The sequence below is a fragment of the Lynx canadensis genome, chromosome X (genome assembly GCF_007474595.2).
Source record: "Lynx canadensis isolate LIC74 chromosome X, mLynCan4.pri.v2, whole genome shotgun sequence".
Lineage (NCBI taxonomy): Eukaryota > Metazoa > Chordata > Mammalia > Carnivora > Felidae > Lynx > Lynx canadensis.
The window spans coordinates 20,095,079-20,108,085 of record NC_044321.2 but is presented as its reverse complement, the minus strand read 5'-3'; the positions used below and the strand labels follow the sequence as shown (position 1 = coordinate 20,108,085).

The following is a 13,007-nucleotide window of genomic DNA, read 5'->3' as shown; positions in this document are numbered from 1 at the left end:
TGCCATTCACTATGGCAGAAAGTATAATCTGGGAAAAGACGAGACACTGACCAGGAATAGGGTTCTCCTTGAAGGATATGAAAGATACCACCAGGGGCCTCAATCAAACCTGGCTCTGCCCGTAGGGGAAGCATGGAGGTAAACTGATCCCCCCACATACCATGAAAGTGAAATGGGCTAGGTGAATGCTGCCAGGTCAGTTGCAATTAATGTCAGGTAAGCCACCCACACTCCCCTTAACACGTTTTCCTGTAAGTTAACTAATTTATCAAAAAGAATAAGTGGGCAGGTACAGCAAGAATTTCTAAAAAAATATGGAAATAATCGTCCTTACCAAATTTCAACACAAATTATGAGGCAAAGGTTAACATATACTACTTCGTTAAAATCAGAAAAGCTGTCCTACTGAATAGAATCCACAAATATAAACCACTCTGTGAACTTAGCATGTGATAAAAACAGAAACACAGCGAAAGATTTCAGGCCTTAAGAACTGTTGCTATGCAACTAGAAAACAGAACAGAGCCAAACTGAGTTAGCTGCAAAAGTCCCATCAGAAATGGCAATAAATTCCAGAGGGGTTTAGTAACAATTTGCAAAATGCTATAGGTGATAAATCTGACCATGATAAAAGCACTGTAATTGACTGAGCATAAAAAAACTCAGACTGTGCACTAAACAAAAAGGAAACTAGCATTCAGTCATAATACATGCAAACGTATGGGCAAAAGCTGGAAGACTATCACAAAAAAATGGATGGAAGAATTATAGGTGATATTCTTTCCAAATGCCTTTAATTGCATACTCTGATAATTACTTTACCAAAAAAGGGAACGTGGTGGGCAATGATACTTACACAGTACAATAGGTTACTATGCCAAACAGATACAAGAATTCATGGAAATGTTAAAACTCCAGATTCTAGTTAGTAAGCGGTCAAGGGCACTTTACACACAACAAAATGCAGAAAATAAACCACACAGGGAAAAAAAGTAAAACACTTAGCTTCTATGTTACCTATTACACAATTAAAATCATAACACCTCACTGTGGCAGGGCTGTGGAGAAACTAGAACCCTTAAACTTTCCCTTTCACATGGTCACTCCCCCCAGGGGCACATACCACATAGGTAAATCATGGATTACCTGGAAAGGTCTTAGCTAACTTCATGTTACGCTTCAGAGAGCCAATACAGTATTTGCTTTCACTAGCATTTGGGAGAAACAGATCTTCATCATTTAAATCCAAATTTTAGAGCAATCGCAGCAAAAGCTCCTTTAACAGGCTGACATTAGCTTAGACTAGAGAGAGGTACAAAACGTTCTGTAAAGGGCCACACAGCAATCATTTGTGGCTCTGTGGGCCAAATGGCCAACTTTGCTTTTGTGGAGGGACAGAAATCACAGACAATATGTAATACATGGGCATGTTCCAATAAAACTTTATTTACAAAAACAGGCGAGGTCAAAACTCAGAGAGCGTTCAAGACAAAGACCGGAACCCTAACATAAACTATGGACTGTGATGGGCCAATGTTGGTTCATCAGTTGTAACAAATGTCCCCACACTGGTGCAGGATGTTGATGGTGGGGTGGAAGGGCTGTAATTGGGGAGGGGCTGTGCATGGGTGCTCCCTGTACTTTCTGCTCAATTTTGCAGTGAGCCTAAAATTATTTTTTTTAATATAATTTATTGTCAAATTGGCTAACATCCAGTGTGTCAAGTGTGCTCTTGGTTTTTGGGGTAGATTCCCATAGTTCATCGCTTACATAGAACACCCAGTGCTCATCCCAACAAGTGCCCTCCTCAATGCCCATCACCCATTTTCCCCTCTCGCCCACCCCCCCTCCACCCTTAGTTTGTTCTCTGTATTTAAGAGTCTCTTATTGTATGCTTTCCTCCCTCTCTCTTTGTAACTATTTTTCCCCTTCCCTTTCACCATGGTCTTAAAATTACTCTTAAAACTAAAGTCTATTGGGGCGCCTGGGTGGCTTGGTCAGTTAAGCGTCCGACTTCGGCTCAGGTCATGATCTCACGGTCCGTGGGTTCGAGCCCAGCGTCAGGCTCTGTGCTGACAGCTCAGAGCCTGGAGCCTGTTTCGGATTCTGTGTCTCCCTCTCTCTCTGCCCCTCCCCTGTTCATGCTCTGTCTCTCTCTGTCTCAAAAATAAATAAACGTTAAAAAAAAATTAAAAAAAAAAAACTAAAGTCTATTAATTAAAAAACAAAACAGGGGACTGGCCCTCAGGCTATATAGTTCGACATATCTTCAAATATGGCATTCCAAAAACAAAAAGCATTTGCCCAACTCTGACGTCAGCTTATCAGCGAAGTCAAATAACGTAACGCCCATACAATATAAAGAAAAAGGAAAAGCGATAATATTTTCTCATTCCATCCAGTAACAAATCCAAAGTTTCTCAAATCTTGCCAATAGCCTGAATTTCCTAAAGCTTAGTGGGAGAAAACCACCCAACAGGTCAGCAAGTGTGGCCATGCTGCCCCTTCAAAGCTACAAAGAGTCGCACACAAAACTGCAAAGACAACAAAGCCAAAGCCACAACTTTAGTGCCCAGAGCCTGATAAACCAGATTATGTTGAAATCCAATGCTATCTGATCACTAAGGACCCAAAGGGCCAATTCTGTCTTTAAACTTAAATACTGATCAAGATGCATGAAGCCAAGTTAGGTATCTTTACCCTGACTGAAATCGTTCTCTTCCCCTTTAATTCTGAACAGTTGGCTTCTGTCTCCAAACAGGTTAGTCTAATTCTTGGCAACTCTTCACAGCAGAAAAACCTTCCTGCTTAGAGAAAAGGTATATCACGTACATGTACATACAGGTACAAAATAAAGACATTCGGAAACAATGCAATTGTTTTTCCTTTTTCCTAACATGATAATTAAAAAAAACCTTTTCATTTCCTCTGTAAATAAAACCAGTGGTAATTCTTCCCTCCAGTGGTAATGAGGCTTCAAAGAGCAAAAGGACTTAAAAAAAACCAAGACTTTTCAAAGACAAGTCATTTGAAACCAAAGTCAACTTTTCAGCAGGTAGTGGAATCTTAAAATACTTTCTAAAGGAAAACAGAAAGTGGCTGGGCCCTTAAACCTCAAGAACAAAAAAAATAAGGAAATTGGCTGGTGCCTTCTAACAACTAAAGGCTCCTAGGTTCAGAGAACCAGGACTGTGGCAGACATCTTTTCTGTGAAAAGAAGCCAGGACTGTCAGACAACCTGCTTTCTGGTGGTTTTATTTGGGAGATGCTATATTTAAATGTGGGGACATTATGAAAGGTTTTTATGTTTTTATTTGTTTAATATTTACTTATTTATTTTGAGTGGGGGAAGGGCTGGGGTGGGGGGCAGAGAGAATCCCAAGCAGGCTTCAAGCGGTCAGCAGAGCCCAACACGGGGCTCGAACTCACCAACTGTAAGGCATGACCTGAGCCAAAATCAAGACCAGGATGCTTAACCGACTGAGCCGCCCAGGTGCCCCTATGGAAGTTTAATCTTATATACTAACTGACTAAAGTAACAGGGTGTTTCACACCCTTTTTTATGGAGCCAGTCATCACCAATGACAGCGCGCTCACTCTGCAGACAGCAGACAGCTGAAGAAAGCATGAGAAGTTCCAAAGAGGTGAGCGCCGCCCTCTAGAAAGAGACGGTTGTGAATAGAATAAAATAAAATAAGAGGAGGCTGGAGCAAACACCTTCAATACCGGTGCAGCTGTGCAAAAGACAAGCGCAAAGGAACTGGAAAATAAAACAAAAGGGGAAGTAAGTCTGCAGGAAGGGGATCAAAGTGATGAATGAAGGAAACAGAAGTGGCCAGAGTGAGACAGGAAGATGAAAAGCAGGTCCAGATGAAAATGTGAATCATTTCCTATGAACTCATTCAAGATTCAGAAGGTTCTGTCTTTAATGTATGTCTTAGTCTGAGTTCTCCTTTCCTTAGATCACTAAGAGAAGTTTGAATTCCTAACAACTTCTTAACGGAAAAAAAAGAACTCAAACCTTTGCAAATATAACAAAGAACCACCATGAGCATGAGCTGCCCTTCAAAGACAAATTAATCCCCAAATCCCAAGAGTAACAGGTTCATAAGGAAAAAAACTGTGAAAGTTATATTGCAAAAGAAAATCAATACGTGTTCATTCTGAACACTAAAATGTGATACTTCTATCACTCCTACTAAGGAATTAATATACCCTATCCGAAGCCTCACTGTCCAATAGAAACATACTGTGAGCCACATGTGTATTTTAAAATTTCCTACCAGCCGCATTAACTCACAAAGAAACAGGTGAAAGTTGTGATAGTTTATTTAAACTATCCAAACAATCCGAACATATCCAAAATATTATGTCTACGTGAAATCGATATAAAAATATATTGAGATGTTTTGCCAATTTTTACAGTAAGTCTTTGAAGTCCACTGTGTATCTTATACTTTTAGCACAACTCAATTCAAAACCTAAATTTCTATCAGAAATAAGTGACCTATAATTAGATTTCATCATTATAGTTAAGGTAGATTCACATATCCAAACTGTTCTAAACAGAGCTAAAAGTTTTCCATTTAACTGCATTGAGCATCAAGTTTAAATTGAAATTGAAATCAATTCAGTTTCTCTGCCACACTAGCCACATTTCAAGTGCTAACTAGGCTCAAGTGGCTAGCGGTGACCTTGCTGGACAAAGAGGTCCTAACATAATCACAGGAACCAAAAATTCAAACCTCACTGTTAAAATAACTATAATAAAACAGCAGATAAAGATATATAATACAGCAGAAAAATTAAGGTATTAAAAATAGAAAGCAACAGAAAATTACAGATGGTTATCATTACAGATGATGGATCTTTCATATCAACAAACATATGTATTGGTTAAACTTCACCACATAAAAGGAAAAGTTTGATTCACAAAGCAAAACCTAACTTTATACCACGTTTCAGAAAGACTGAAAATAAAGGACTAAAAATTAAAAAACAAAATAAAATAGCAATGCTCTACCAGAAAATGTAAACACGAGGAAAATGGGGATCTAGATCTCAATGTCAAATAAGGTTGAATCCAGACTTAAAAGCATTAAACTAGTAAAAGGGCAGCACTCTGTATTGCTAAAGGGTACGTCTCACAATGAGGGCATGACAGTTAAGAATGTCTAAGCAACAAACAAGATAAAGGAAATACTACTATAAGAGAGATAGGGAGAAACAAAATTCTATTACGAGAATTGAACTTCTCTCAGGTCATGATGGATCAAGTAGATAAAATAAAAAGTAAAGGTATAGGAAATTTAAATAACCTAATATGGCAGATACGGAATATCAAACTCTGTAACCTGAGAAGAGAACATCATCTTTTTGCTGCCCAAGGAACATTCACAGGAAATGATCATACACGGGCTACAAAGTAAACATCAATAAATTAAAGAAATAATTCAGACAACGTTTGCTGATCACAATGCAACAAAACTATCAAGAAAATGAAAATACAGGATGCACCTGTACCGAAAATTTAAAAAGTCCACCAACTCTTAGTTCACAGAAGAACAAAAATCTGAAGATGCAGAAGAGCAGGGAGGAGAGAGGATCAAATACTGTACATGTCAGCAGCTAAGCAGTGCTCAGAGGACTAATTGGAGCCTTAAATACTAAAATAAACAGCCAAAGAGAAAAGAAACCAAATGTCCAACTTGAAAAGAAAAAAGAAGAGCAAAATAAACCCAAGGATATTGAGGAGCTCAGAGGGCATTAACAAAGTCAAAGTGGACATTAATGAACTAGAAAACAAAAGTCATAAAACTAATAGAGGAATCCAATCATAAACTCCCATGTAATCTCATCAAAAAGGGGAGGGGGGAATATAAAATAGAGGAACAGCCACAGAGAAAATTAAGACTGCTAAGAGACTACTATCTCAGCTATGCAAATGGACTTAAAACCTCAATGACTAGGACAATTTTCTAAGGAAATATAAAACGGACTCTAGAAGAAAATCTATACAGATCAATAGCACAAAATACAGAAAGAGCAACAGTCCCTAAACACACTAGGTTTAAAAGGTTGCACAGGGGGGTTCTACCAAATCTTTAAAGGACAGATCATTCGAGAGACAAATTGGTCTTAATATAGAAGCAAAAGGTTTTTTTCTAAAACAAGCATGTCACCGATAAGAAAATCTAACAGACTGCACGTACACGCAGGATCTACAGACAAACAGCACGTGGATACTAATATAATGAACCCAGGAGTTCAAGAGCCAATTCTTGCTACTTCTGTCTATGCTCAAAACCTTCCATAAGAAAAAACGAAAATAAAAAATTGTTTACTCGAGGAGAAAAAATTCTCACTAGATACCACTTTTCATTCATCAAAAGTTTGAAGACAATCTGGTAAAAGCAGAGGAAAATAGGTGGTACTTCCAGAAACTTCTAGCGAGAGGATAAACAATCTCTCTGGAAAGCGATTTGGCAATGTGTGTGAAGATTTCAAATGCGCACACACTCTGACGTAGTAATCCCACATTTAGGAGTATGTCCTCTATACATCCTCGTACATGCACAGAATGATCCACACAACTCGCCGCAGCACTAGTTGTCACAGCAAAGACTGGAAAGACCTAGTAGCCATAAAGAGGGAGTTGGCTACTGAATTCTAGAACACTTATATAAACAAACTCTCAGAAGCCCTGAAAAAGAAAAAGGAAGTACTGTAGATAAAGATTGGAAATCTCTAAGGTATAAAGTTTAAAAAGCAAGGTACGGACAGAACTATAACGAGTTGCCGTTTATGCAATAAATGGGAAGGCTAGTGGACAAAAGTAGGAAGGTGACATTTCTGTCTACGTCCTGTTGCGCTTTTTTGGAAAAAAATGTTTATTTTTGAGAGAAAGAGACAGAGCGTGAGTGGGGGAGGAGCAGAGAGAGGGAAACACGGAATCGGAAGCAGGCTCCAGGCTCTGAGCTGTCAGCACAGAGTCCGACATGGAGCCCGAACTCGGGACCTGCGAGATCATGACTTAGGCTGAAGTCGGACACCTAACGGACTGAGCCACCCAGGCGCCCTGAGCACTTTTTAAATTTGAAACCATGTAACTCCAATCTCAGATCAAGAGAAAAATAGCGTTTTTAAAAAAAATTCCACCCTTTAGAAAGCACTATTGCCACTATAAACTCATAATCCATTTAAAACGCTATGCTTGCTATACTTGCTCCCTGTGCGGAAGGCCATATTTCAGGTAAAGACTGAGTTCAAGAAACTCATCATTTTATTTAGTTAAAAAAAATTTTTTAACGTTTTATTTATTTTTGAGACAGGGAGAGACAGAGCATGAACAGGGGAGGGTCAGAGAGAGGGAGACACAGAATCTGAAACAGGCTCCAGGCTCTGGGCTGTCAGCACAGAGCCCGACGCGGGGCTCGAACCCACGGACCGCGAGATCATGACCTGAGACGAAGTCGGCCGCTTAACCGAATGAGCCACCCAGGCGCCCCTAGAAACTCATTATTTTAAAGGGCATAGAAAAAATGGCACACATATGAAAGGGCAACGGTATTCTAGATCGGAAGGTCATCTAATTAGTGGTTCTCAATGCTGGTTATGCTTAAGGACAACCTGGGAATCTTCAAAAAATACCAGTGCCATGCACCCCACCTGCAGGCCATTTACATGAGAAGTTTGAAGTATGGGACCCAGGCATTAAACCCAGTACTTTCCAGCAGCAGTCCTCCACAAAGGGTGATTTTGCTCCCCTCAAGGGTATGGCGCTGTCTGGAGACATTCGGTTGTCACAACTGGTGACATCTAGTGGCTAATGGCATCTAGTGGGTAGAGGCCAGTGACACTGCTTTAGTAAACTTCCAACAACCCACAGGACACACTCCCAACAATGACCTGTCCCAAATGTCAGGGGTGTCGAGAATGAGAACCCTTCCTTTAAAATAAAATCACTGGGGTGCCTGGGTGGCTCAGTAAGCTGGGTGTCCAACTTTGGTTCATGTCATGATCTCATGGCTCTTGAAAGTTCGAGCCCCATGTAGGACTCTATGCCGACAGCTTGGAGCCTGGAGCCTGCTTCGGATTCTGTGTCTCCCTCCTTCCCTCTCTCCCTCAAAAATAAACAAACATTAAAAAACTTATAATAAAAATAAAATCACTCCTTCTGAAGTAATAACCGGTTTTAATCCTCACTCTTAAACAAGGAAGATAATCTCCGTATTTTACTAGTGTGGATACACTAATATAATAACGCTATTTCGGGGCACCTGGGTGGCTTAGTCTGTTGAGTGTCTGACTCTTGGTATCAGCTCAGATCATGGACCCAGGGTCGTGGGATCAAGCACCATGTTGGGCTCCACACTGAGCATGCAGCCTGCTTAAAATTCTGTCTCCCTCTGCCCCTCTCCCCCGCTCGTGCTTAAATAAATAAATAAATAAATAAATAAATAAATAAATAAATAAAGCTATTTCAGTGGCCATAGAAACTACAAGTTGTTACCATGATTATCACAAATACCGTAACACAGAACCATGTGTATATACTTTCTTTGGTTCCTGTCTGATTACTCAGTCAAAAATGTATGTCCCGTTTGTAAAGGAGCCAGGGGAAAAAATCGTAAAGGTCACCAAGTGGTGGCCTGGAGGTCAACACTGTCCACGTATCTACTTTGTTTGAGCCTCAGTTCTTGTCTTTTCATTTTGAGACAGAAGGCGCATGCGGGGGAGGGGAAGAAATGAGGGGGAGAGAGAACCCCAAGCAGGCTTGGTGCTGTCAGTGAAAGCCCATCGAGGGGGTAGAACTCATGCACCTTGAGATAACGACTGGAGCAAAATCAAGAGTCAGACGGTTAACCTACTGAGCCGCCCAGGTGCCCCTATTTTTTTAAAGATTTTATTTTTAAGTAATCTCTACACCTAAAGCATGGCTCCAAGTCATGACCCCAAGATCAAGAGTTGCACACTCCCAGACTGAGCCAGCCCGGCACCCCGAGCCTCAGATCTTTTAAAATATACTGAATCAGTGCCAATCAACCGCCCCTCTGGGAGCCAGCACATACCTGGGAGTCTGCCACAGGCCCCACCTGGCTGGCTTCATGTAGTCATTTGCTGCTTCCCAGCTGGTCCTTTAAGCATTTGAGGTGGCCTTTATCCACAGTTTCCACCAATCATAGGAAGGCATTCAGCCTTTTTACTCTTCTTCCTTCTCACCTTAAAAATATCCCCACATCTGTTCTAAATTCTCAAACTCCTACATTATTTGCCAAAATAGAACTATCAAGAGCTAGAAGAACTAAAAGAAAGGTAGAAGTTGAGACGGTCTCTCTTCTTCTGCTTGTTGTCATTAAACATAGGCTGCCTGCCACCTGTCTCTGGATATGACAAACTAGGCTTGTAGTTTCTAGCAAATTCCACTACAATTATATATAGCTCTTCTGTGGGCTTCCTTATAAGGAAAAGACTTCAATTATTAGGCTTCTTCCATTATCCTAGATTAGTGTATCCCTCCACCTCTCCCAAAATAGGTCAGAAGCCTTTTATGGGAAATATCTATCAAGAGATTTGGTTGTTTTCTTTTGAAAGGCTCATCCCTTTTCCTTTGAAACTACAATCACATATTTTGGGAGTTGTGTTTTACAGATTACCTGAAACAATCCACACGTTTCATTCATGAGGAAAACGACCCCAGTGAGGCTCACTTAGACAAGGCCATCCTCTTGAGATAGTGGCAGAAAAAAATTAGAACATTTATTCCCAGATACTGGTCCCATGGGGTTTTCCACGCTAACACTATCCTCCACTGTGGTCTTCCTACTCAAGTAACATTCTTGCAAGACATCTCTTAACACGGGGAGATACTAGCTGCTATAGGAATAAATCAACCGAAATTTCGCTAGCCTATCACAACAGCTATCATTTTAACTTTGAGGGTGGAAGAAGGAAATTCGGGATTTCTGGACTCCTTCTGCTCCTTTTACTGTGAATTAACCTAGCCCGGTTCACCCCCGATGAAGCTGACATCTTTGGAATCATCTCTAAACCATAAAGTAGGGATGGGAAACACGCTATTTATAGCAATGGTGGCATCTTCCTTCTAAATCCTGAAGTCAGGGGCTGCTTCAAACCTCTAAAACTCTCACAAGTGGCCAGAGATAGCGAACGACTGAAAAGCTTTTAGGGGGGAAGCTGAAGATGCAATGGTCAACATCTCATTGAACTTTGACTTTCCTCCTCATTCTCTGGCAAAGTGGGTTCTTAAAATTTAATCTGGCCTAACTTTAACCTATTCCTCTCTTCCTACCCCAACTTTTTAAGTATACACACAACATCGCATTTTGCCTGCCAGATCCTCCCTGTATGTTCTACCTCCTCTGCACTTGTAGTTTTTATTCCCACCTGATACGATCCCTTTACATTCACATAAAATTCATTAAATGAACAGATGCCCCATTATTTTCCCTTGAGAGCGCAGGGCATGTTTGCTGCTCCATTTTATTCCCCTCCAAGGATGCTGACCTCCATTCGGACACCCGGGTGCGCACATTTGTTTTACTGTCAGGTGTCTCACAACCAGCTCCCTCGCCTCCAGCGATTGCAAGTATTCGCTCCGTGGCTGAAAAGGCACCACTCTGGGGAAACACGAGCCGGTTAACATAAGGTGGTGGCATCTATTCCCATTTCAGCTAGGCCTCTCGGACAGGGTGAGGGCCGGGGCTTCTGCGCTCCCACCTTCATCCGTGTGAACTGCCCACCAGCCCACCCGATGGGGGGACAAGGTGGTGGGACACAAAAGGAGAGGCGCGATGAAAGGTGCTGGCACTGAGACCCGGGGTGTATCAGACCCTGCTCTGACGCTAGGAGCCCACGCGTCCCCTCCTCCCCAGCATGTAAGGCGTTCGCAGTCCAGGCCTCTAACTGCTTTAACCTAACACGAAAAAGACTACAGTTCGAGTCCTGCCGCTCCAGGCACACAGGAGCACCTTAGGGCAAAAAAGGAACAAAATGCCATTGCATAATGTATTCGACCTCAAGATGTTTCTAAACAGCGCTTACCCAACAACAACAAAAAGGATCTAACAAATCTAACAAAAATATTAAAAAGCCACCCACATTCCGCTACTAAGTTTTAAGGGCGGTGAGGTCTGTGTCAAGTAGATTTGAAGCTACCGAAGCAGGTCTGGGGCGTCCCGCCCGATAAGGGTCCTCGGACGCGGTTTCTGGGTTTTCAGGTAAAGCCCTGGCCGGTGTGTGAGCGCCAGGCCCTGCCCCTCGGCGCCCTGAAATCCGAGTCCCTGGGAGAGACCCCGGGCATCCCGGAGCCCCGCCCGCGGTTCCCACGGACTTTGCCCCGAGGCCGGGGAGACCCGCGGCGGGCCTGGAAGGCAGCGGCCCCGCGTCCCGGGGGCTGTGGGGAACGTGGCGACCGTGGGGGCCCGCGGCCCCGCACTCACCGAAGTCCAGGAACTGCTTGATGGAGAGCGGCGATGGCGAGAAACGCGAGTAGCGCTCGATCTGCTTAGGCACCGGCTGCTTCAGCAGCCACCAGAACAGCCGCATCCTCGCCGAGGCCGTGCACCGACCAGCCGAGACGCCTAGGCAGCCGCAGGAGCCAGTGCAGCCGAGCCGCGCGGATCGAACACGTCTGCCGAGCGCTCACACCGGCCCCCACCTCGGCTCCGGCGCCGCGGGTGCAGCCGCCGCAGCAGCAGCAGCAGCTCCCGGGCCGCTGCCGGCCGCCCGCGGCTTCTCCAGGGCCCGCCCACGGGGGCGGAGCCGGCCGCCGCACGTACGCGGCGCACGAAGGGCGCGGGGGGCAAGAGGGGCGCGCGGCCGCACGCGCCGGCCGCTGATTCGCCGCTGCCGCCCTCGCTTTCTTTTGCTTGAGTTCTCCCAGAAGCCGGCACCTCCCACCCTGGCTCCTGGCGCTGAGCCCCGCCTCCGGCTAAGTCCTCCGCTGCCGAAAGGTAGCGAAGGTGCCAGAGGACTGTGAGGAGGCCTGGAGCCCACGCCCAGAATCCAATCCTATGCCTCTTTCCAGGCCCGCCTCAACCGCAGGGACCTCTTCCGGGGGGGGGGGGGGGCCTTCCCTGGACGGGCTGGCGACTGCACTTCAGAATTCTCGTTGCAGCTTGACACTTTAATTTTCATGTTCTGTTTACCACTTAACTATACTGGCTGTTACATGCTTTCCACCCCACCACCACCTTTGAGCAGATGAAACTCACTGGTTGTTTCATGCCCCCTCCACCCCCACCCATCATTGGACAGGCTTAATTGTAACGTCACGGGCTCTGTTTCGTAGCCCACCGCACCCCTCCACCTCCACCTCCCCACCCTTCCGGGTCTCATTCAAACACTTTTGGACAAGAATGTTAGGTTACCGACTCTCTTTCATGGGCTGCAGCTCCTCGTTCCCACCAATTCCCGCCCCCCCCCCCCCCCGCCAACACACACACGTTCCCACCTGTGGCCAACACCTTTGGACAAGATTAAGTCACTGACTCTGTTTCATGCCATCACCACCACCGTTGGACAGTATCAATTTTAAGATCACTGACACCTGGTTTCGTGCCTCCCCGCTCCCCAATACTCCACCTCACACCAATGGGCAGGATTAATTATAAGGTCACTGGCTGTTTCATACCTTCACCAGCACTACCACTGGAAAGGATCAAATGTAAGGTCATTGGCATTATCTTTCACACCCCCTCGCCTACCACCACCACCATAGGACAGCTCCTTGACTCTCTCATGCTTCACCACCACTAGCACCACCACAGTTGGACAGGAATCTATGCTTACACTAGTGTTGGGTATTTTTTCTCTGCATACCAGTCAACTTGAACTCGGGGCTCAGTATATGAAATCACTATTTCCTGATGCGGATGTATGAAGTACTGCCTACTTTAACCATTTTCACCAAAACTTGCTTTATTTTTGGAAACGTGTCGATGTGGAGTTAAAGGAAAGGTAGAATATGCCCTAAGGAAAGGAAA

General features: G+C 44.0%; 1 protein-coding gene across 4 annotated transcripts in view; it reads right to left on the bottom strand.

Annotated features, from left to right (window-relative positions):
• PDK3 (pyruvate dehydrogenase kinase 3) overlaps nt 1–11,687 on the bottom strand; it is a 67,681-nt gene extending 55,994 nt beyond the window's left edge. For 2 of the 4 annotated variants that reach the window (XM_030306184.1, XM_030306185.1), the window contains exon 1: nt 11,463–11,686. In XM_030306184.1, coding sequence (XP_030162044.1) covers nt 11,463–11,568 — 106 coding nt within the window. In that variant the 5' untranslated portion in view covers nt 11,569–11,686. Of the gene's footprint in view, nt 1–11,462 lie in introns of all 4 variants that reach the window. The other 2 variants (XM_030306186.1, XM_030306183.1) reach the window with 2 other exon arrangements.
• Between the last annotated feature and the right edge of the window lie 1,320 nt (nt 11,688–13,007).